The sequence below is a fragment of the Pelobates fuscus genome, chromosome 5 (assembly GCF_036172605.1).
Source record: "Pelobates fuscus isolate aPelFus1 chromosome 5, aPelFus1.pri, whole genome shotgun sequence".
Classification (NCBI taxonomy): domain Eukaryota; kingdom Metazoa; phylum Chordata; class Amphibia; order Anura; family Pelobatidae; genus Pelobates; species Pelobates fuscus.
The window spans coordinates 332,115,648-332,140,343 of NC_086321.1; the positions used below are offsets into that span (position 1 = coordinate 332,115,648).

Here is a 24,696-nt window from a genome sequence, read left to right on the forward strand (position 1 = left end):
TATGTTTTAGGTCTTGGTCGGTCATATGGTAAGGGAGAGCTATGGATTTGGTGAGGTTGATCTTGTATCCTGACACGTCCCCGTATGTTTGAAGGAGTCCTGCTAGATGAGCCATTGATTGGCGTGGGTTCGTAAGTGTGAGGAGTACGTCATCTGCGTATGCTGCGATCTTGAATTGTTCGTTCCCTATTTGTGCCCCTGTAATGTTAGGGTCTTGCCTAACTGCGTGTAAAAATGGTTCAAGAATAAGCGCAAATAGAAGTGGTGACAGCGGGCAGCCCTGACGTGTGCCATTGCCTACCTCAAAGGGAATTCTGGATGCCCCAGCCATTAAAGTTTGTGCCCGTGTGTCCATGTATAGTGCTCGTATTGCTGTGATGTAGGGGTCGGGGAAGCCCAGTGTATGGAGCAGCTGGAACATGAAGGGCCATTGCACCCGGTCAAAGGCCTTCTCTGCGTCCAAGGAGAGGACTATGGCTGGTGACTGTGAGTTTGCCAGGTGCCACATCAGGTCTACCCCCTGTCCGGTGTTTTCATACAGTTGGCGTCCCAGAATGAAGCCTACCTGATCCGGGTGGATTAATTTGGGCAGTAAGGGTGCCAGTCTGTGTGCCAGTATTTTCGCAAAGATTTTAAGGTCGGAATTAATTAGGGAGATGGGCCTGTAGTTTGTGGCTAGGGTGGTGTCCTTATCGGTTTTTGGGTAGTAAAACTTTGTTGGCTATTGTCATATCTCGGTCCGGGGTACCTCCCTGTAGGAAGTGGTTATATAGCTTGGTGAGGTGTGGTATTAGTTCTGTGCTGCATTTTTTGTAATATGACATATCGTACCCGTCTGGTCCCGGAGCTTTATTACCGTTAAGGATGAAGATTGCTGCCTTCACCTCTTCCTGTGTAATAGGTTTACTTAGTGCCTCTGCTTCCCCTGTTGTCACTGTGGGTAAGTGTATTTTTGTTAGGAAATCAGTTATGTGGCTGAGGTATTGGGTGTGTGCTTCTCCTTCTCTGGGTGTGTGGTTGTAAAGTTCCCTAAAGTACTCCGTAAACGTCTCGTTGATGTCTTTCGGTGTGGTGACTATTTGGTTCGCTGAGTATCGGATTTTAGTGATGTGTTTATGTACCTGCCTGGGTCTGAGTGTGCGTACCAGCATTGTGTCCATTTTATTTGCTTTTTCGTAGAAAAGCCTTCTAGACCAAAGTACGGAGCGGGTTATATCTGCTATGGTTTGTTCCTTAATGGAATGTCTGATGTTTTGTAATTGGTTGTATAAGGTGGTGGTGGGGTTTTGTTTGTGTTTTTGAGCTGTTGTCCTTAATGTTGCCTGTAGCTCAAGTAAGCGTTTCGTTTCTGCCCGTTTTTTGTGTGTAGCCGCTTGTATGAGGTGTCCCCTTACCACTGATTTGTGGGCTGCCCACAATGTGGTCGGGTTGACATCGTCTGTGTCGTTAGTGTTAAAGTAGTCCATGATCGTGGTTCTCGTTGCTTCGAGTATGTCCTCGTCCACTAGTCAGCTAGTGTTGAGTTTCCATGTCCAAGTGGTGTGGTGTTGCAGGTTTCCTAGTGTAACTGTTACGTCTGCGTGGTTTGACCATGTTATGGTGTTTACTTCTGAGTGTACCAGTTTGGTCATTCCCGCCCCGTTAAGGAATATGTTGTCTATCCTAGAGTACGTGTTATGTGGGGCTGAGTGGTATGTGTAGTCTTGCGTATCTGGGTGTTGTAACCTCCATGCGTCGTGTAACCAAGTGTGTTGGAGGAAGGAGTGTAAGATTTTATCCTGTCCCCCTCTGCCCTGGGATCTCTGTGTCCCTGGTTTGGTGCTGCGGTCGAGGGCTGGGCTGGGAACCGCATTCATGTCGCCTCCCACCACTAGAATACCCCCCTGTAGGGGGGTCAGTAGTGATTCTATGGTGTTCCAGAAGTCTTTGTCGGGCTCGTTGGGGGCGTATATATTTACTATGTGTAGTTTGGTGTTATGGTATGTGCCCGAGAGGACCAAGAATCTACCCGCTGAGTCCGTTTGTTTGTGCACTAGGGTAAAGGGACAGTGTTTGTGGAGGAGTATGGCTACGCCCGCCTGCTTACGTATCGCCCTCCCTTCGTGGGTGACTGTATATGTGCGGTCACCTAATTTTACAGGAGCAGCCCTAGGCAGATGGGTTTCCTGAATTAGGGCGATGTCAGCCCTTTTAACTTTCAGGTCGCGTAAGAGAGTTTTGCGTTTGATGGGCGTATTAAGTCCCCTAGCATTGATCGAAAGTATTTTTAGCGCCATAGGGTGGTTGGTCTGTCGGGTTGCATGACTGTGCGGAGAGTTGGGCCCATACCTGTCTGAGGTCGGTGGGGTTCCCTCCCCGGTGTCTTTGATGTCGTCACCTCTTTCGTGCTCTGGATTGTGGTCTCACTCGTGCATGAAAAAAAAAATTATGTAAATTAACAGTTCAAACATAACATAACTGTTAAACATTGTGATATAGCATGTACAATCTAGTCTTACATTTTGCCATATTTGGATGGGAATGTGCCCTCCCCCTGTAGGCCACCATTGTGTGATCGTAACAGTGTAGAGGGTGTCTCCAATCCACCATGCCCATTTGCGAGACCCCGGATAAAGCCCCATATCGAATTTGTTCTCCGCCATGTCCCTCCCTCCCCCGTCAGTATGAGTATCCTGACCCGGTCGTTCCCTACTCGTTCCCAGGGAGCTCAGTTTTCCTTCCCCCCCTAAACTGCCGTTGCCCCCTCCCCATCCATGGGTTTCGCATCCCTCCCAGGCCGTGTTGTCAGTGGGGTCCCACCCTCCCTTGCTCGCCTGTTTGTCTTTACCCAGTGTGTGGGTGGGGGGGATTAAGCTATAGTGTTGTGCAAATTATGTGACACTACATGTCCCTTGTATACTTTCCATTCAACTAATTTTCTTGATTTTTGTGTCCGGCCCCTCCTGCGTCCGCCAAAGGAGTTGTGGCAGAGGGAACGGGGTCACCATTAATCGGGTGTCCGTTGTTCCCCGCCGCTCCTAGGGGTTGCCTTATAGCCCCTGGTGTCTAACCTGTGTGCAATAGAGTCGTGTTTTTCGTGTGTCCCGTGCCCTCCGCCACCTTCATAGGGCCGGAGCCCTCACAGTATTTTCAAATCTCCAGACCCCACAGAGTTAGCATATCAGTCCAGAGTGATTTTCCCCCCCCCTTACGGGGTTTTGGTTCAGCGTCCCTCTGTATCACCTGGTGTTCTCCATTCCATGGCCAAGGTGTCCAGTTCAGGTAAGGGTTCCTGCTGCAAGGTAAAGTCCTGTGGTGGGTCCACCCGGATGTCCCTGAGGAACTTCTTTGGGTCAGCTCCCGGTATTAGGGTATGTGTCACACCGGCCTTGAACGCCACTAGCTTAAACGGGTGTCCCCATGTGTATTTGATGTCCCTGTCTTATAGCAGCGCGGTGAGGGGTCTCCATGCTTGTCTGCGCTGTAAAGTGGTAGGGGAAAGGTCTTGATAAATGGAGATTACTGCATCTTTGTAGGACAGCTCGTTGTTCCGGGTGTATTGCATCACCGCCTCCTTTGTCCGGTAGTAATGAAATTTGATGATAATGTCTCTAGGTGGCTGGTTTGCGGATCTGCGGGCTCTTAGCGCCCTGTGCGCACGGTCTATTGTCCAGCGTTCGTCGGGTATGTCCGGGATTAGGTGCTTAAAATAGTGCTCCATGGCGGTAATCAGATTCCCTTCTGTGGGGGACTCCGGGAGACCTCTGAGTCGGACGTTATTGCGCCTGGAACGGTTGGCCAGGTCTTCTAGCGTGAGTGCGAGTTCGGTGATCTGGCGCTCCATGGTTTTGGAGTGTGCCACCACCTTGTTATGCGCTAAGGTGACCTGTTCCATCTTGTTTTCCAGATCAGCCGTTCGGGTGCCCAGCGCTTGTATCTCCGCCTTTACTTCTTTGGTGCTGTTGGAGATTTCAGCAGCTAAGTAATTGCTCACCTCTGTTAGCTTAGCCAGTATGTGGGAAGTTTCTCCCGTCGACCGGTCTGGCCTTTCCTCCCCTGTTCCCTTCACTGGTGACTGTGTGCATCGCGGGCTTTGCTGGCGGCCATCTTGTCCGGCCTGTGTGCCTCGTGGCGCTGTCAGCATGTCTGCTACAGATTTGGGGGTTTCTCTGCTGTCATCCTTTCTTTTCTTCGTTTGCTTGTTGCCGGGGTATGATCCCGGCATTGTGATGCTGTGCGGGGCTCCAATCCGGGCCTCTGTGCCTTTGGTACGTGCTATTTTTAGGGTGAATTCAACGGAGCTCCGGAGATACATGGCCATCATGGTCGGCCGCCAAACCACGCCCCCATGCCATCTACTTTAGAGTGGACGTGTGTGACTCTTTAATTTGGTTTAGCTTTTTATGCACCCTTTATATCGTTTGAGCAGGTCCCTCTTCAACCCTTGGTTCTGTTGAAATCTTTTCTTTGTCAACTTTTTGTTTTATATCCCCAATTCCAAGGGAACCTATAGTCCTGAAAAAGACCATTGTTATTTCGGGTCTAACGGTTTCTTTTTGTTCACCCACCTTTGAGTTTAAAAGTTAAAAATTACTCCTCTCATTTCCAGCACCAAGACTCTTCTGCAGTCTCCAGCTCCTCCTTTGAAGATATCAGCAAGTGTTTGAGATCTCCTCCAATCCATTGCCTCTCAAAGAGAAGTAGTGTATTGGAGGTACGCGTGCGTAACCAAATGCCGCGCTCCTATGAGCGGCATTTCATTCTCAGATCAAGTTTTATTTGATCTGCATGAGTAAGCACACAAGGTGTATGTAACCCTGCAATGAACACATTGCAGTTGTTTTTATGGTTGTTTTTTTTTTTTTTTAAATATTTTTTTCCTTTTCTAAACTGTGTATAAATTGTGTACGGGGAACTTTTTGTAAGAAATTACTTACGTTTTTCCCCTTTTTGCCGAGAAAATGCATCAAGCAAAAGCACGCAGAGCAGTTTAGAGTATATCATATGAATGTTTGTTAGTTTGTTTGTTTTTATACATCCACTCACACCCACATAGCCCAGCACCAGTCCTTGTCTGAAATAATTATCTGGGTGCTATTCACATGCCAACGTACATCTATGTAGAAATGTTGCTACTACTGCAAACCATTATTTTATTGGATAATGTGATTTCATAGACCTGTCCATATATTTCTGTCGGTTTTATAATGAGGTGATGCCAAGGCGTTGTTATAGAGAAATAATTACTAATTAACAAAATAACTAATAGAGCAATTTTTGCAATGTCTTGTTTCAGTGGATTGTTGGGATGGACCTGATGCAATGCCAGTAATATATCACGGACACACTCTAACCACCAAAATTAAGTTCTCGGAGGTCCTACTCACCATTAAGGAACATGCCTTTGTTACATCAGAGTAAGCATTTACATTGAAGGTTTTCAACTATTTTCATAATCTATTTTGATGTGGTTTTGTTCACAATTTATATCGAGCACACTTTTGACATTTAAAAACTTTTGAAGATCTCGCAGATCACTTTAGATAAATACTCTCCAGGATCTCTTAACATAGACAGTGAGGTATGAGATACTGTATAATATTATAAAGCAAATGTTCTAGCTGATTAGTTTATGTTGGTGTGAAAAAGGCCTGAATTTGTTGAGGAGACTCAACCAATGATTTACCTGAGAGAGAAATTAAAGACTAGTTAAAATGGGTCTTTTTGTGCTGGGTGGAATATATAAACGTTCATTGCCTGAAATACCAGTAGACATGACACATATGGAGTACAATTGCAAGATCGTGAAATCACCCTGGCCAACTTAAGATATATTGGCTATCTAGAAAAGAAATACATGTATAAAATGTGTTTGTTTAGAACAGCAAGCTAATCTATTTTCTTGGTGTTCTGTTCTGACTTGTGTCTTCTGCAGTTACCCCGTGATCTTGTCTATTGAGGACCATTGTAGCATTGCTCAACAGAGAAATATGGCTCAAAGTTTTAAGAAAGTGTTTGGGGATATGCTCCTCACCAAACCTGTGGATGCTGCCGCCGATGGCCTACCCTCTCCAAACCAGCTGAAAAGGAAAATCCTTATTAAGGTATGCAAATCATACAGGGATTAATGTATATCCTCACTTTGAGTTTTTGTAAACTAATAAAACTGCCTCCCTTACCATGTGATTTATATGTCAGCCTTCAATGATCACTAATGTAAAAAAGGAACAAAGATTTGCATTGCCCTCCTTACTGAAAGGCTAGTCAACACTTTGCAAAAGGATAGATACTTTCCAAGGTCATTCTCTGGACTTACAGTAAGGGCAGGGACACTTCTATGGCTTTGTGTGAAATGACACCAGTGGACATTTAAAATCAAATGGTGTCATTGCGTGTCCCTGAACATGGGACAAAGTCTATAACAGTCTATACATTTATTTTTAAATGAGAATTATTATTATTATTTACTTTTCACATGCCATAGAACAATACATAAACCTTCTCAGGTTAATGCCATTTTAGGTTTCAAATGTCTGTCTTTTCTTATTGTAACCTCTTATTTTCTTATTTTTTCTATGCTTGCTTTTTTTAACACCTGTGTAGAAGGGTATTCATAATTAGAATTTTAATATATAAAATGCATTTATAGTTTAGGTAGGGAGAGAAGCTTAAAGGACCACTCTAGGCACCCAGACCACTTCAGCTTAATGAAGTGGTCTGGGTGCCTGGTCCAGCTAGGTTTAACCCTTTTTTTCTATAAACATAGCAGTTTCAGAGAAACTGCTATGTTTATATTAGGGTTAATCCAGCCTCTAGTGGCTGTCTCATTGACAGCTGCTAGAGGCGCTTGCATGCTTCTCACTGTGAAAATCACAGTGAGAAGACGCCAGCATCCATAGGAAAGCATTGAGAATGCTTTCCTATGGATTGACTGCATGTGCGTGTGGCTTTTGCTGCGCATGCGCATTCAGCCGAGGAGGAGGAGAGCAGGAGGAGAGCTCCCTGCCCGGCGCTGGAGAAAGAGGTAAGTTTAACCCCTTCCACCCCCTAGAGCCCGGCGGGAGGGGGACACTGAGGGTGGGGGCACCCTCAGGGCACTATAGTGCCAGGAAAACGAGTATGTTTTCCTGGCGCTATAGTGGTCCTTTAATCGGAAAGGTATAACTGTTCTGAGATACTGCTGTTATGAATGCTGTCCTATTCCGGAGATTCACAGGATCCATTCATTAGTGTGACATCCACCCATCAATCTCACCACCTTCCTACATAGACACTTATGGCCCGGTGCTGCTCTTAGTGTTGACTGGTCCCGTGTTTCATGTCTTCACATAGCAGGAAAAAAGAGAACCATATGTTAAATTTGGCAAAACGTACTCCTCATACACTCCTTCATCTTATGGAACATTCTTCCAACCCTAAAGAACTTTAGCAAACTGCAGTGTGAATTAATTTCAACAATATAGTGAATCAACAAGCTTATATTGAAGTCCTTACTGTTCTATGAAAACATATCTAAAACCTTTAGTGTTCTAATGCTTAATTTTATCACAATAAAAAAAACAGGCAGTAATAAAATGTGTATAATCTGGAGCCTATTATACATCAGTGTAATCAAAAAGAGATGTATGCTTCTTACTGTGTCTCCTTTCCTTTTAAGCACAAAAAGTTGGCTGAAGGTAGTACCTATGAGGAGATCCCAGCTTCCACCATTTATTCAGAGAACGATATCAGCAACTCTATCAAGAACGGAATATTATACCTGCAAGATCCCATCAACCATGTAAGTGGAATTTAGAATGGACAGTATCTTCTCTTGGAGATCTCCAGGACGGACATGTTCAAAGTAACCTGACTAAAGAAAAATACAGATGACGTAATGAGATCATCGGTATAACATTTAAAACCAGAATGAGTTGAAAATTACTTGGAATGTAGTAAAAAATATACACGAAAAGCAGTGAATGATAATCGGGAGAGTTGTGTGAACAAACGCGTTGTCATGGATGGTTAAGATGCTGGACAGGTTTTTGATGTGTTGACAAGAATGCCTCTAATAACCCTCTTTGTCCACACAGGAATGGTACCCTCATTACTTCGTCCTTACCAGCAGCAAAATATATTATTCAGAGGAGACAACAGGTGGCCAGACCAACGATGAAGAGGAGGAACAGAAAGATGTAGGATGATAGGACAGACTATAATTACAAGATGTGAAATATGATTTTCATTTATGGGTTTACAATGTGAAATACTTTGATCTTTTCATATTTGAATGGTCTTAAATGGGCGATTTGCATTAATACCAGCTACCGCTAACGATAAAAGCTACAAATAGATGACGCCAGTAACTGTTGGCTTTTTCAGAGTTCCCGTTTAATCTCGCTTGTGGGGTATTAAGTTTTGTGGGTTCTCAAACTATGTGCTTCCTTACCCTCCAAATTCTGTTGGTCTACAACTCCCATAATTTGTATGCTAGTGTATACATGTATGGCGTTTTACATTGTTTAACATAACGTGAACTTGTTGCCGATCACTTACTGATTTGGTTAAAATTTGAGAACACGTTGTGCACTTTGACTGTGGTCAAGGGAGCTTTATAGCTAGATCATTGTTATTATCTACACTCAAATTCTTCTGTGGATAAATTGAAACTAAATTATGGAAGTGCATGGCCTTTGGCAAAAATGGAGCACTTTGTGGTACAAGAGGTTAGTTAAGATTCATGCAAATGCAACTTTGTGTATTTAGCTACCTTTTCCAAGCTTTGGTAAAGATTAAATTAACCTTTGAAGGCACCAAAATGTTCCATAGAACTGCTACATGGTTATGTGAACTCATCAGTATTTTGTTATAATGAACTACTTTAGCAATTTGAACCATTCATTTAAAGGTCTTATGTAATATTTTTTAATTCACTGTGTATTAGCAATCATTAACTTTACATTGTTCTTCAGGCCAGTAATAGTTCGGAATTGCACTCTACGGAGAAATGGTTTCATGGGAAGTTGGGGGCAGGTCGTGATGGCAGACACATTGCAGAGCGTCTGCTGACTGATTACTGCATCGAGACAGGGGCACCAGATGGCTCCTTTCTGGTTCGGGAGAGCGAGACCTTTGTAGGAGATTACACGCTATCGTTCTGGTAAGGGTGCTATTTTGGAAGTGGGAACAAGGTCAAAAACTTTGCTTACTTCATCCTAATCTGACATTTTGCCAGTTTCAATATTCAGCTTTACTTTTAAAAGAGGTGGGGAAAAATGTGTCTATTGCATTTTGTCGGTAGCATTGAATACTAAAAGAGACTGTTTCTCTTTAAGTGTTGAGCTGGAGTTCCAATGATCCTTACTTGATAAATATTTACTTTGTACTATATTTTTGGATCTCATGGAAACAAAAAAAAACCGAGATTACTACATTGAATCTGTCATTGCTAAAGGGTATTGTAATAATAACTAGATCGGGCATGTTAGAAGGAAACATTGTCCCATGGCTTGAGACTTTGCAAATGTAGAGCTGTTTTCATGAATAACCTGAATGCATCAGATCTGCTTTTGATTTATTTACAAAATATTTAGTGCATGTGTATGTATGTAATGAAGCGTGTGTTTACTGATTCGCTACCATTTTTTTTTTTTCAATCCAGGAGGAACGGAAAGGTCCAACATTGCAGGATCCACTCCAGACAAGAGGCAGGAAGTCCCAAGTTCTTCCTAACAGATAACCTGGTGTTTGAAAGTCTCTATGCCCTAATCACTCATTACCAGCAGATGCCCTTACGGTGTAACGAGTTTGAGATGAGGTTGACTGAGCCAGTCCCACAAACCAACGCCCATGAAAGCAAAGAGTGAGTGATGGGAATGTCTCGTAGGAGGGTGATTTAGGCCAAGAGTACAGAAGATAGTCAGATAGCTTGTCTACATTGAGTATATCGATAGAGTAGAAGTGTCGGAAGAATGAATAAGTCACACTTCAAAGACAGCAGATGTTGGAATGTTTCTGGATAGAACAGTCCATAAGGAAACAGTTGGATGTTTTATCTACATGATAAATTTATAAACCAAAAGAATGGAAATATTCTCTTATTTGGATTGCTCGAACATCAGCATTGACAATCCGTTCCACATAATTTTATACCAAGCATCAAGATTTTGGTGGTGGTGGTGATGTTATCACGTTCCATCTTAGAGGTTGGTGACCATGACATTGTGCAAAACTTGAGTGAACAGTATGTATTTAATGTCAATGCTGGGTTATACCCCCTTGATTGGCAAGAAGAGGTCACTGCCCACAGTGCAGGAGAGAAAGATCTCAAGGTAGTAAAAATAGGGAATAGGTTAATCAGTATTATGTCTAATGTCAAGTTTCAAAAACTTTGTGACCGTTGTTTTTTTTTTCAATGGTTACTTCCACAGGTGGTACCATGCTACCCTCACAAGACAACAAGCCGAGCATATGCTGATGAGAGTACCTCGGGATGGTGCTTTCCTGGTGCGCAAGAGGAGTGAGCCCAACTCATATGCCATATCATTCCGGTAAGAGACCCCTCAGGCATTCAATATCCACGTGACTTCTATGGTGCATTAAAGTAAATGTACACCTTCTCTCTATTCCCTTCCTAACACTTCACCTATATACTTTACCTTGAACTGTATGGGTCTAATTTATTATTTTTTTTCAAATGTTTTCTCCTTTCTTGTCTCCTTTGCAGAGCAGAGGGAAAGATCAAGCACTGCCGAGTGCAACAGGAAGGTCAAAGTGTTGTCTTGGGAAGCTCGGAGTTCGACAGCCTGGTGGATCTAATCAGTTACTATGAGAAACACCCTCTGTACCGTAAAATGAAATTGCGATACCCAATCAATGAGGAGACCCTGGAAAAGATTGGAACAGCAGTGAGTACGAGAGTAAAAAAGTTACACAAAGGGACAATAAGTGTAAATTAGTTTTGTAGGTTTAAACATTCTCTTCTGGTGGTTTAGGAACCAGACTATGGAGCTTTGTATGAAGGACGGAATCCGGAATTCTACGTGGAGGCCAATCCAATGCCGACATTCAAGGTAGGAATGACTAACAGTGCTATATTGTATCTAAAGGTTGTAACTGTGCTAGGTGTGCCCTTCTTCTCCTTTACTATGACCCTCTGTCTCTCCCATGTCAATACCTCATCCTTTCATTCCGACTTTTATCCTTCTGTGTCTCCCCAGTGCTCTGTCAGGGCCTTGTTTGATTATAAAGCCCAGAGAGAAGATGAGCTCACTTTCACCAAAAACGCCATTATCCAGAACGTGGAGAAGCAGGAGGGTGGATGGTAAGCAAAGGAAGTAACTGGCTCCTTCTTTGGGCCTCTGCTACAAACCTTTTATTGTATATTCACGTACGTCAGATCCTTAAACTGGATATAATGCTTTCTCGTCTGGTTTAAATATTTACTTTAAATTCAGACTTTCCACCACCTGGAATGATGATCTCAACTTTATATATAATTGAATTGCATTTCTGTTTTGACATTGTATTTGCATGCTTGATGGTGTCAAAGAGACATCTTTTTGTTTTGTGTAAAAAGCTTTTTGTTTCGGGGTGGAGTGAAATTTCTGAATTAAAATGGCACAAAATTTGCACAGCTCCTTAGTTAACTAAAAGTTAAAGTATATGTTTTGGGTTTCTTTCTTTTTAATATTTACATTGTGTGAAAGTCTTTCCTGGCACAGCCAGAGTTTACTTTAACTCCCATGATGCTTTTATGGATGCATATGGCTCTAAAGAATAGTGCAAGAGTTCATGTGCTCATACAGCACATTGTAAGCACATGTCTGAGCTCTCCTGTATACACCCAGAGCGTCGTGTACTGATGATGTCACACGGCCCGAAATGCTGCAGAGGGAAGTGTGGTATACTGACCCCCACTGCATACATCATCCTGGTAATAGCGTTTATTAGGGTGAGGAAATTGGAGAACTGTTACTTTAAGAACAAATGTCAATCCTTCTTTAAAATAACACTCACTCCATAAAAATGATTTAATAATTTGACCAACCTAGCTGCAGACCTGCTGGAATACATTATTCTGAGGTTCCCCATTGAGAAACCTCTGTGCTAGAGCTGTGAGCGTGTGTGTGCGCGATCGTACCTTTACAGTGCTTTTCAATAAACTGTAGTAGAGCTCACTAAGATGAATGGAAAGCGGGCACGTGCAAGCATTGAGCGCCTTCTGTTTTTGTTAGCTTTGTGAGCTAGCAGAAGAAAACTTTCCCAGCTGTCTGACAGCAGGGAAGAGTCTTCGGAAATTTGAAACAAAATATATAAAAAAAAAAAAATGTTTTTTTTGTAAAAGTGGTGATTTACTATTGAAATTTGTAGTTTTATAAACAGTCAGAAGTATAACAGACTGCCAACGCATAAAGCACTTCAGCAAGGTAGAGAGCTTTATGTGACTTGGGTGTTAAAAGTAGATGCCAGTGGGGAAGAGTGGCCTATCTGTTTGTTTGCCATTGTCTAGCCCTGGCTGGTCTTGCCATGGCTTTTTAGCTTGTGCATCATGTACTCACTTTTTTACTTGCAGGTGGCGAGGAGACTACGGGGGCAAAAAACAAATGTGGTTCCCCTCCAACTATGTCGAGGAGATTTTTAGTCCAGCTGAGCCTGAGCCAGAACGGCAGGTATGTGACGATACATACTCCTAGTGGTCATAGTATTTGTGGTAGGGATGGAGATAGAACTGGGAAAAGATAAAACATGCATTAATATATACTACAGATCCAAATCTTCACCAATTAAATCCTGCTTTCTATTATTAAGCAATAGGACTATTTACTATTTACTGTTCATAAGTTTTTTTTAATTGTGAGTTTTTTAGGAAAAAAAATGCAGAAAGGGAAAACGTACATCTCTGGTACACTTTTTCTAATTCAACAATTTTGCCATAAACTTTTAAAATAAACTTCAAAATTCCAACAATTTACACTTCACGGAATAACCCTGACACGTTAAATTTCTCTTATTAAGTAAATCCAGTTGGACCCCGGCCCCGACCCAAGCCCTGTTCTTTTTGCAGGAAGATTTATCAGTGCAAAATAGGTGCTATTCTGGGGCAAAGAGCTAAATATGGGGCAACCATTATGGTAAACCATAGAATGTCTCTCACAATGTTGCACTTTGCATCCAGAACAGTATAGCTCTAAATCTTCCCACCATATTTACTTTTCACAGATGAAACAATTTCATTGCACTTACCAGGACTTTACAAATACAGACACTACCCATTCAGAGGCCAGGCATTTTCACTTCTACATTAACTTCCTGGCATACAGCAGATTCATTATCTTCACAGGAACAAAATATATTCTTGCTGTCCTACCACAAACACCACAGACACATTTCTCGTTCAGGCCTCACACATTTATTTCATTTTTGACCAACACGGCAGATGGACAATCCCCAGGCAAACTCCAGAAATGCACTCATCTCATAAAGACATCACAATCTCTTTTTAGGTATTCCTCACCACCCCCCAACAAGTCACCATGCATCATCCAGACGCAGTGTTCACCCAGCACACATGTTATTTCTTCTAGCATGATTAGAAATCTGGATTCATGGGAATTTCACTTAATCACGTTTTTGAACTTTCACAGCAACTGGATGAGAACAGTCCTCTCGGAGATCTATTGGGAGGTGTCTTGGAAGTGCCAAATTGTCAGATCGGTAAGGTCACCTCATTCAGCTTGAGGTATATTGAGATGAAACGGTTAGCTAGTTGCTTATAATGCTCTTCTTTCTGGCCAATCTTCCTTCCAGCTATCCGACATGAGGGCATGAATAATCGTCCGTACGTGTTCTCTATTAATGTCCCACCTGTAACACGATGTCCGCTTGATGTGGCAGCTGACTCACTGGAAGATATGCACGATTGGGTGAGGAAGATCAGAGAAGCAGCACAAACCGCGGACGCACGGGTATGTCCAAGTGACCTGCTCACTCATTTATATTTCTAACTTTCTACAGTTTATTGGCCTCTACTTTCTCTACTTTTTTTTGTTTTTGTTTTTTTTTTGCATGATTTTTTTTATTATTATTATATTTGTTTGTACTGTTATGTTTTGTTTTTGCTGTGGAGTTTTGATTATTCTGAGGTGTTCTTTTAGCTGGTGTTCTTTCAGCTCATTAGTCTTCCTCTTTAGCTCACAGAAGGCAAGATCATGGAACGTAGGAAGAAGATTGCACTAGAACTTTCAGAACTTGTCATTTATTGTCGACCGGTACCATTTGATGAAGAGAGTAAGTTCTAGTGTAACTTATGAATAATTCTGCATGAAAATATCCACATCTGAAAGTAACTGTGCGGAAGTTTCATAGTATTGATGGTCTATATTTTCTAACAGAAATTGGAACAGAGAGGGCTTGTTATCGCGATATGTCCTCTTTCCCCGAAACAAAAGCAGAGAAATATGTCAACAAACTGAAAGGAAAGAAGTTTCTGCAGTACAACCGCCGGCAGCTGTCCCGCATCTATCCAAAAGGCCAGCGCCTCGATTCTTCAAACTATGATCCCATGCCCATGTGGATATGTGGCAGCCAACTTGTAGCTCTCAATTTTCAAACTCCAGGTACCATAGATCTTACCATGTAAATGGTATATTCTGTCATAATGCAGAGAACATCATTATGTGTCACAATGTGTCCCTTCTTGACTTTGTGCCACCCTGCCATATAGTAAAAACAAACAAACAACAAGATAGATATAGTTGTGTATACACACATACCCTGCTTTACATACACTCACTTTAAGTACACTCGCGAGTACAGACATACATGCGAGTGTACGTAAAGGTGCCTGGCGAGTACAGACATTCCCGCGCCTCTTCTGTCTGCCAATGAACAGGAAATGGAAGGTTCTATTCTCGCCCGGAGCAGCTCAGTTCAGTGTCTTTGGGGCAAGAACTTTTCACACCTTCTGCATTGCACAGGTTAATCATCTCAAATGTATAATGTCTACTCCTAGCTGAACATATATATAATTTTTTTTCTGCCCCTACATTGTCCATATTCTGCAATCGGCGCCATCCAGTGAAAGGGTTTACCCTGTCATTTACTATAACTATGACTTAGCAGCTTAGCTACATTAGCCACAATTCTGAAGGTTCAAAGTTAAACCATAAATGCTTAACCCCTTAAGGACACATGACATGTGTGACATGGCATGATTCCATTTTATTCCAGAAGTTTGGTCCTTAAGGGGTTAAAGTGATGAAGAGGTGTTTCTAAATAAAGTGTGCTAACAATTACTAAGCTGCTAACAAATACAAATAGTGACAGAAAATGGCCCAGTGGGCAGTTTTTTTTAACTTTTCCTCCCAGTTTAAGGTTGTCAGATGAGTAAAACATTAAAGATAAATGGTACAATCTTTTTACTGTTTGTTTTAACTGAATAAAAGCCCACTGGAAATCACTAAATAAATCACTGGAAATAAAATCACTGGAAATCTGCAGTTGCAGTATCAGTTATGCCTGTAAATTACTATTGCAATGCAGTACCTGCATTGGGAAGTGAAAAAAGGTATTGCTTCACTTTAAGTACATTTTCGTTTTACATACATGCTCTGGTCACATTGTGTACTTAAAAGTGGGGTATGCCTGTATGTAGAAAGAGGTATGAGTGTGTGTGTATATATAATCTACACCAGGGATAGTCAACCTTTTAATCCCTACCGCCCACTTTTGTATCTTTGTTGTATGTTGTAATTTCCTTACCCTTACCACCCACAAGTGCTGCAATAACTAATTTTATAGCGCAAGAAAGGAGGGTTTTAAAAAATTATTTTAAATTTGTACTTTAATTAATATATATATATATATATTTATATTTTTTTTTAACCCTTTTTTAATTTATTTTTTATATGTGTGTCTGTGAGGTGCTGTGTGTGTGTGTGTGTGTGTGTGTGGGGGGGGGGTGCACTGTGTGTATTTGCGTAGAGGGCAGCTTGTGTGATGGGGGGGGGTGCACTGAGTGTGTGTGGGAGGGGTGCATAGGGTCTGTGCTGTGTGTAGGTGGGTGAGATGTGAAAATCTATCTTAATGTCTCCCCCTTCCTTCTTCTTACCTTTTACCAAGTAGGAGGGACATAATGCTGCAAGCCCTGGTGGCATGTTCACTTTAGCATGCAGCTCCTCCTGCCTCTCAGGCCCTTCACTCCCTCTGCTGGAACAAAGTGCCAGCGGGCCGGTGAGGGAGATCTTTGATCTCCCCACTTGTCTTGGAACGGTTACAGCATGGCTGGCTCTGCGTGGGCCGGCAGGGGAGATGGCAGGATCATCCCTGCCGGCCTTGGTCCACGGCCTTCGAGGCCCAGTGGGCATTTTCTGCAGAATCCACCACCAGGGCCGGACTGGCCTACCGGGATACCAGGAAATTTCCCGGTAGGCCGCCGACCCTGGGGCCGCTTTGACATGTGGCTGCAGCCTGCACCCACAAGACAGGAAAATATTTTTTTCCTGTTTGTCCTTCCGCGGCTGCATAGCTGGCCGTGGAAATTAGAGCCGCGAGCGCAAAGATTTTTTCTTCACCTGCCGCCGGATGTGAGTTGCATATGACGTCATATCCGGCGGCTGCGCGGCGGCGGCTCTACACTGCACAGCATAGCTGCGTCCGGCGGCATCCCTTCCCTGCTTGTGCTATATATGATGAGGGGGATTGGGGTACTATCTATGGGGGAGGGATTGGGGCAATACTTTTGAGGATTGGGTCACTATCTATGAGGAGGGGTTTTGGGGTATTATATGTGAGGGGTGAGTTTGGGGTACTATATATGAATAGGGGGATTAGGGCTCGATCTATGAGGAGGGGAATTGGGGTACTATATATGAGGAGGGGGATTGGGATACTATCCATGAGGAGGGGGATTGGGGCACTGTCTATAAGGTGAGGGATTGGGGTACTATCTATGGGGAGGTTGACTGGGTGGTATAATGTATACTATCTATGAAGTTAGGAGGAAAATTGAGTACTAGGAGGAGAATATAGTACTATCTACGGGGGAGAAGAGGTGAGTAGGTTACTTCTATGGGAGGGATTGAGTACTATCTATGGGGGAAGAGGAGGAGCATAGGCTATTAACTATGGGGGGAAGGGAATGGGCTACTAACTACAGAGGGCAAAGACTAGGCTTCTTCTACCTATGGGAAATAGGATGGAAAAAACAGACTACAAACTATGGGGCAGTAATGGGCTACTAGCTATTGCAGATGGAAATGGACTACAGACAATGAGGGATACAAATTGACCACTTAATTCACGCAGACAGTCAGTGCCCACCATACACAAGAACACTTTGACCCACTACACACTTCTGCACCTTTACGCTCATCAAACCTCCAGACATATCCCTGCATTCACACACACAGACTCTCCACACACACACACACACACGTCCCTACATTTAAACACATTGACCTGCTCCATATATATGCACCTGTATCCACACAAACTACATACACACATAAAACTATCAATACAAATATGTCCCTGCATACACACAAATTGAAGTTGTGTACATACTTGAATAAATAAACTAAAATGTAATTTAAATAAATAAATAAATAAATAATACTGTGCACAAGCATTTGAGGTGGCTCATAACGTTTCACATCTGGCTGGCAACTCAACCCCTTCTAATCTGCATGCACACACCAACATTCCCCTGCACTCCACTATCCTGCTCCAGTTACTAATTTACACACACAAATATATATATATATATATATATATATATATATATATATATATATATACACACTCACACACAAGGCTCAATGACATGGGGCTGGCATAGATTTTTTCCAGGGCTGCTGTGTACCCCCAGTCCGGCCCTGTCCACCACTGCCCACCTGAAATCCCACACTGACCACTAGTGGTGGTATGGACCAGGTTGACTACCCATGATCTACACAAAGAAGAACACTCAAAGTCTTATAACAAACTAACAAGTCTATCTTATTAGTGTCTCGAACAGTCATTGTTTCCCATCAGCAAATCAACGTTTCAGAGCTCTTATTGGGCTTTAGGTAAGCCAGTGAAGCAATTGACTAACAAACTATTAATGGAGGTAAAAATTAGAACTTTACACCTGTGAGAGGGCGAAATGGGTTGATGAAGTGTGCCATCAAACACAAAGTTCTAACCATGAATTAGGACAAATGGCTGCACCAGATCAGCTTTTATCCCTAACATTTGACATTTAGTTAATTTGGTGTCCAGGGAATAAGCCCCAATATGTTCCCCCTGCACCATACATCTGACTAACCCCTGTTTATTTCCAACACCAGATAAACCCATGCAGATGAATCAGGCTTTGTTCCACTCAGGAGGCCGTTGTGGTTATGTCCTGCAACCAAACAGCATGAGAGAAGATCCTTTTGATCCGTTTGATAAGAGCTCATTGCGTATGCTGGAACCAGTCACTGTCTACATTGAGGTGAGCAGCTGGAGGAAGCCTCCTCATGTGTTAAATCTACAACATCTTATATAGACCTCTTTTTTTTTTATTCTTTTTTTTTTTTTTAGAGTTCTTAGATTTAACAGACACGCTTGTAACGCCACGATAGCTGGTACAAGCCGGTGTGATAATACATTTTATACAGTATCATGGCAAACATTATTAGCACTTTTTTTGTGTTGTTGACGAAAGCTTAAACAATATGGTGAAGATATATAGAAGACGACATGTTAGCGTAAGCAGTAAGTGCTCAGTACATAAAGTATTACTAGTGTTAGTTAGTAGCAGGCAACATTCATCATAACAGTGGCAATCGTGTCGTTTAACGTTTATATACGTGCAGGCTCAGTCGGTCCCATTCTTTTAGTGCATGCTAGGCGTGTTACAGGCTTGACTCCTATACATGTGTGGGCTATGGCTTGGTATAGTGTAGGCCAGCTCAATTCTTATGGTAATATTGCAGCAGGTATAATGGGTTTACAGAGCCTACCTGCTGGGTATGGCACTGACATTGCGCTGCCTGGAGAAGGTGAGGGCAGTATTTTAGGATGATTTGGGCTTAAGAACATAACATGTTAACGAAAATAGCTTAAAGGATCAAGTAGTGCTGTAGGGCACGCTCACAGTAAAATAACATAAAGGAAATAATAACATAAAGGAAATTATTACCCGCAGGTGATAACCTAGCAGGTCAGGGTGGTGGTCCCTAATAACTGAGGAAGGGTAGCCTATGCCTCTCGCACAAAAACTCCCACCCCATAATGGTGTGCAGCATGAAAACACAATAAAAAAAACACACACACTTTGGAGTCTCTTACGTATCTGTCTTATTACAGGTTTAGCAAATCAGTCTGGGCATAGGGTCTGTAGCCTTAGGCTGTTTCCTTATATGCCGATCTCGTCCGTGTAGTTGGCTTGCGGTGAAAATCATGAGTTAGTCATTTGCCCGTTCAGGTCTGTGGGGGGTTGTGTGAGTGCTGTCTGCTCAGTTTCCTCTCAGCCCTAGTGTTGCTCCCCGGTTCTCGGTCTTCTGGTTCTCTGTCTCTCCCGCCCCGTCAATGGGCACCTGCTGCTGCAGTTGGAGGGCCTGGATAAATGCTGCAGGGTCTTAGTCTGCGGACAGTGTGAGTATCGAGTCCTTTTGTGGGACCACCAATGTGCCTGTTGCGCCCCATCGATACCTGATTTCTTTGTCTCTCAGTTGGCGGGTGATCGGTGAGAATTTCCTCCGCTCGAGTAGAATTGTAAATGGGATGTCAGCGAAAACTTTCACGTGGTGGTTGTCCACGGTGATGGTGGGGGTTTTTCTGGAGTAGGCCATCAGCGCCGCTTTAACTGTGACATTTTGGGTAACAGCTATAATGTCTCTCGAGGCATCCGCTGGGACGGTCGGGGATTTCCGGATTCTGAATGCAGCCGTTATTGGCCTTGTGTCCCCGTCCGTTTTCGCCCCCATTATCATTGCCACTTTGTGTAGTCCAGTAAGGCCTCTGGGCCTATGTCTTCAGGGGCTCCGCGTATGCGGACATTTCGTTTGCGGTGGCGTGCTTCCATCGCCGTAACCGAGCGCGTGAGCCCCTGTAGTTGGAGTGTCAGAGCTTCCACTTGCCTTCTGGTATCTGTCAGTGAGTCGTCTCTTTTACCCTCTCTGGTTTCTATTGCATCCAGGCGCCCCTTCATGCCAGTAACCTCAGTCTTCACACCGGCCAGGTCTGATTTCCACATCTCCCGGAGATCTAGAAGGAGCTTCTTGATATCACCTTTTGTTGAAGGTGAGTCGTCCGAGTCCGACGTCTCCGACCCGTATAACACGTTTGTCGGGGTTGTGGTCTGGGATTTCTCCCTCTCCACGGACGAGTCAGACTCGCTGTCGCTTCGGGGCCTACTCGGCGCCATTTTGGCCTGTGGAGCTTGTTGCGGCCTTTCAAAGGATCGCCTAATGTCAGGCTGGTGGGAGCTCTCTAGGCGGGCGGTTTTCTTATTTTTTTTCCCCCCATCTTTCTGTAGGGGGTCTAGTGCTTGTTGCTGCTTGGTTTTTGGGTCTCGGTTCAGCGTTTTCGTGGCTTTTGGGTCAATTTTAGATTAGTGAAGCAGGAGCTCGACATAAACACGTCAAGTGTGCTGCTAGCCACGCCCCCTATAGACCTAATTTTGTTCTAATTATTATTTATTTATTTTTTTCTATTTTTTTTTTATTTTGTGATAACTAATGCCCTAAAAAAAAAAATGTCTTGATAGATAAGGATTGGAACATAACACCTAACCGTATAATAACAACATATCTCATCTGTCACTTAAATTTAGATAATAGTCTAGCTTATAGTTGAAACAGAATCCATCGTGAACAGTATACCAGTCAAAACAAATAAGGTCTGGCATCATCTCTCAAAACAATCTATAAAAATATTAAACAACGAACATTATAGGAAAATTGCCATCTTATATATAAAAAAATAAAAATAAAAAAAAGGTAAATAAAATGAGTTTGGTAGAGCACTGCTGACGTATATCAGTTGGACTTCGAGTTTATTGATGAATGCAACTGAACAAAAAAAAAAAATGTAATTACGAAACAACTTTGGAGAACTTTGTGACCTTTCCAGGGCCTTTTGAGTTTTGTCTGTGGTTGCCATGTAGGTCATACAGAGGTCCCATAAACCACTGTTAAGTTAGTGCTTTTTGAGTTGTAGTTATCGTCAGCTGGAGGTCCATCATCCTCTGCCACCTTGATAAACTATATCTTTATAGATTTCCTGGTTGCCGTTTGCCCAACAACACTTCAGTATCACTGGTCACATAGGACTGATACTGCAAAGAATGATGGGGCCTCATTTTTGTCAACTGTGGTTAATTGTTGTGAATGTGGTATGATGTCATTTTTTTTTTTTTTTTTTGTGCGACAGGTCTTGGGTGCCAGACACTTACCTAAGAATGGCAGGGGCATTGTATGCCCATTTGTGGAGGTGGAGATCTGTGGTGCGGACTATGACAATGCCAAGCAGAAAACAGAATTTGTGGGTAAGCGAAACAACGTTCAGTAGAAGATGGTGTATTTGGTCTAATATTTAGTCAAGATTTGCAGAGGACACAAGGAAATAAAAAAATAAAAAACAAACCTTTTCAGATTGGCCCATTTTAATAGAGTTCACTAAACAAAAACCATTCCTTTGTTTATTTACTTTTTAGCACACTTTATATATAGCTCCTTAAGGACATAGCTTCAGAAGTAAAACGACAGCAGGGCGGAAACTTTCAGTCATGTGTTCTTAAGAGGATAGTTAAGACCAATCCAAGAGAAAGTGTGACTTTTTGGTGGTACCTATCCAAGTCTCCATTTAAATTATTGTACATGACATAATTGGGTATAAAAAGGTGCTCAAATAACACCAAGCCAACTAGCTAATTCATTTATATGTATGAGCAAAGTAGAACCATAATATAGCATTCAACACCAAACGTCACTGAAATGCAGGTGTTTTTTTTTTTTTTTTTTTTCGTATATAGTTTTTTTTATTGAGTTAAACAGGGTAAAATCATACATTTCTGCAAGTTGGCCATGTTAGATGCATAAATCATTACTTAACAGTATATAGCAATATTTTAACATGGTCAGTTACAAATGTGGTATACGTAACAGTGAGTATCTACACATAAGTTGTTGCATGGTTAGGTTGGTGTGTATCATCAACTTGGACTGTTGAAGCGCCCAATTTACTGGTATACTGGTACCAGGGGAGCTTACAGGGGAACTCGGGATGGGTGGGGGGTAGGGGTGGGGAAAGGGGGTCAGAACTTGGGGGCTGGAGACATAGAGACCCCTAACCCTGCCGACTCCTGTCCTACTTGTAACCCTGCTTGCATTCAATTAACAGTTGTGTGCTCATAGATATCTATGCTTGCTTTTACCTTTAGGATTTCACTTGCATTTGTATTTACATTCACGTTCACATTGGTGTTTGACCCTTCTGTGTTATATTCTATTATTTGCTTTTACGGTTTGGGTCTCCAGCAGCCCCACTCCCTCTCGTGCCTATCCTCCCTGCCCTGCATCCTGCTAGCCATTAGTTCATAGGAGCCAATCACGTCCATTCTGCTGCCTCTATGGTGGGTATTTTCGTGCTCTTCCAATTTTGAGCTAGGAGGACCATTGCTGCGCTGAGTATATTGACCATCACTTTTCTGTGGGGATGTAGTGTCAACTCAGATATCATGTGTAACAAGTAGTGTTCTGGCCGTAGCTGGAGTAGGAGACCAGTAGTGCTAGATATAAGGCCTTGTATTTGTGTCCAGAATGCCCCCAGCAGCGGGCATTCCCAAATCATGTGTAGCATGGTTCCCGCTCCCCTCCCACAGCGCCAGCATAGCTCAGATGTATCCTTAAAAATGCGTGACAGTCGGGGCGGAGTCTAACTGCGAAGCAGAGAGGTCGCATGGCGGAGGAGCTCCTGAGCAATTACCGCAAAAAGCGCTGCTACAGCCCGAAAAAAACGCTAAATATAACCACGACCACCAGCACGAGAGAGCAGAGAGAATATGGGTCGCAAATCTAAAAAACCAAAGCCGGATCGGCCGAGCCAGAACCATGACATCGGGGCAATGTGGAGACAGGCCCTCGAAACCTCAGGGCCCAATATGCCGACCACTACTCTGACCTATCGGATGAATACTCCCTGGAAGAGGACCCGATAGCAACACCGAGACAACCGGTGGCCGTGCCCAAACCCCAGGATCCTGATGGAGCACCGATCACAACGGCGGTGCTAAAAAACTTGCTTGCAGGCCTGCAAACCACACTCCAAGGGGACATAGCCGCACTCCGCACGGAGCTTCAAGGCATCACCACGAGGCTGGACACCCTGGAAGTCACCTCAACAGCTCACGACCAATCTATCACATCCCTACAATCGGAGATTACCCTCCTTAAGCAAAGGACCACGGTCCTCGAGCGGCGGTTCACCGCAGCGGAAGACGGGCGCAGAGCCGCCAACATAAAGGTACGGGGGATACCGGACGATTTGCCCACCGAAGAGCTGCCCCATTACGTGCGCAGGCTACTTACCGGCCTCCACACACCAAAAGCAGCCAAGGCCATTCCACTGGAAAGTATATTCCGGATCCCAAAGCCCCAGCGACGTCTTCCCGCGACCTCATAATCCGCTTTCAGCACCGAAAAGACAAGGCCGCAACCATGGCAGCAGCCAGAGAGAGGGCGCAACTTATATTTGAAGGACATACACTAGCTTTCTTCCCGGATCTAACGGGCGACACATTGGCCTGGAGAGGCTCACTAAAGCCCTTTACCACGCTCCTCAGACAGAAGAATATAACATACAGATGGCGCCCAGACCGTTCTCTTCTCATCGTACGGGGCGAAAACAAGCACGTGGTCCACGACCTTCAAGACTCCCGAAACATACTGCCAGTGTTGGGCTTACCTCAGGACAGCATGCAACAGGCGGTGTCTCAGAAGACCGCAAGACCCACGCACGACTGGAACCCGGAGAGGGCTAAAATTTTTGTGCCACGACAATCGAGGCTGGAACCCCCTGAAGGGGCTGGTGCACGAGCACCCTGAAAGACACTCAAGCTACACATTGTCTATATTGGGACTTTGTATGACAACTTGTTCAGCTATTGCCCCTTGGCACCATGCTCTGTCCTGCTTATAGCCCTTCATTTGATTTTGTGACCGCAGCTAACCTGCGGAAAACGGCCCCAGGAGGCTATTAACATAGTCGCCTCTTTGCTCCCACCACTCACCACTCATAGCCAACACGACAGGACACACGCAGACTTCCCTCCCCCTCCCCGTTGGTCTAGTGGCCCTCGGGGTGACTCACGAGGAACAACAACACGCACCATGACTGCTTATGCATACACCAACTTAAACTGAGCACTGACCGGCCTGACGCTCACCACATAAGCACAAGCCCAACCTCAGACATATTGTATATAAAAGTCAGCATGTTAAGCAATACTACCAGACAGGTTGACCGAATGTGTAAAATGTCTAGCTCAACTAAGCTTCACTGGCCGACTACCCGACCGTGACTCTCTTGGGCCTCCACAATTACTCCCACATATGGCATCAAGCTGTCACTCTACCCCAACATCAGCCACCACCGACGCTAATTTCGAGTATCAAATATCAAAAGTCGGCAGTTTTTTATTATTGACCGTTAATATAATATAAAAATGTGCAATGTTTATATGCCACTACTATATCACAATGT

At 43.5% G+C, this 24,696-nt stretch overlaps 1 protein-coding gene across 2 annotated transcripts in view; it reads left to right on the top strand.

The window, feature by feature from the left end:
• Positions 1-24,696, top strand: part of PLCG1 (phospholipase C gamma 1) — an 85,865-nt gene that overhangs the window by 52,273 nt on the left and 8,896 nt on the right. For both annotated transcript variants that reach the window (XM_063455714.1, XM_063455715.1), the window contains exons 13-29: positions 5,276-5,396; positions 5,915-6,083; positions 7,637-7,759; positions 8,055-8,156; positions 8,934-9,121; positions 9,623-9,823; positions 10,392-10,511; positions 10,688-10,868; positions 10,956-11,033; positions 11,181-11,284; positions 12,536-12,632; positions 13,608-13,677; positions 13,771-13,928; positions 14,154-14,250; positions 14,355-14,579; positions 18,294-18,442; positions 21,367-21,481. In XM_063455714.1, coding sequence (XP_063311784.1) covers positions 5,276-5,396; positions 5,915-6,083; positions 7,637-7,759; positions 8,055-8,156; positions 8,934-9,121; positions 9,623-9,823; positions 10,392-10,511; positions 10,688-10,868; positions 10,956-11,033; positions 11,181-11,284; positions 12,536-12,632; positions 13,608-13,677; positions 13,771-13,928; positions 14,154-14,250; positions 14,355-14,579; positions 18,294-18,442; positions 21,367-21,481 — 2,298 coding nt within the window. The remainder of the gene's footprint in view (positions 1-5,275; positions 5,397-5,914; positions 6,084-7,636; positions 7,760-8,054; positions 8,157-8,933; positions 9,122-9,622; positions 9,824-10,391; positions 10,512-10,687; positions 10,869-10,955; positions 11,034-11,180; positions 11,285-12,535; positions 12,633-13,607; positions 13,678-13,770; positions 13,929-14,153; positions 14,251-14,354; positions 14,580-18,293; positions 18,443-21,366; positions 21,482-24,696) is intronic.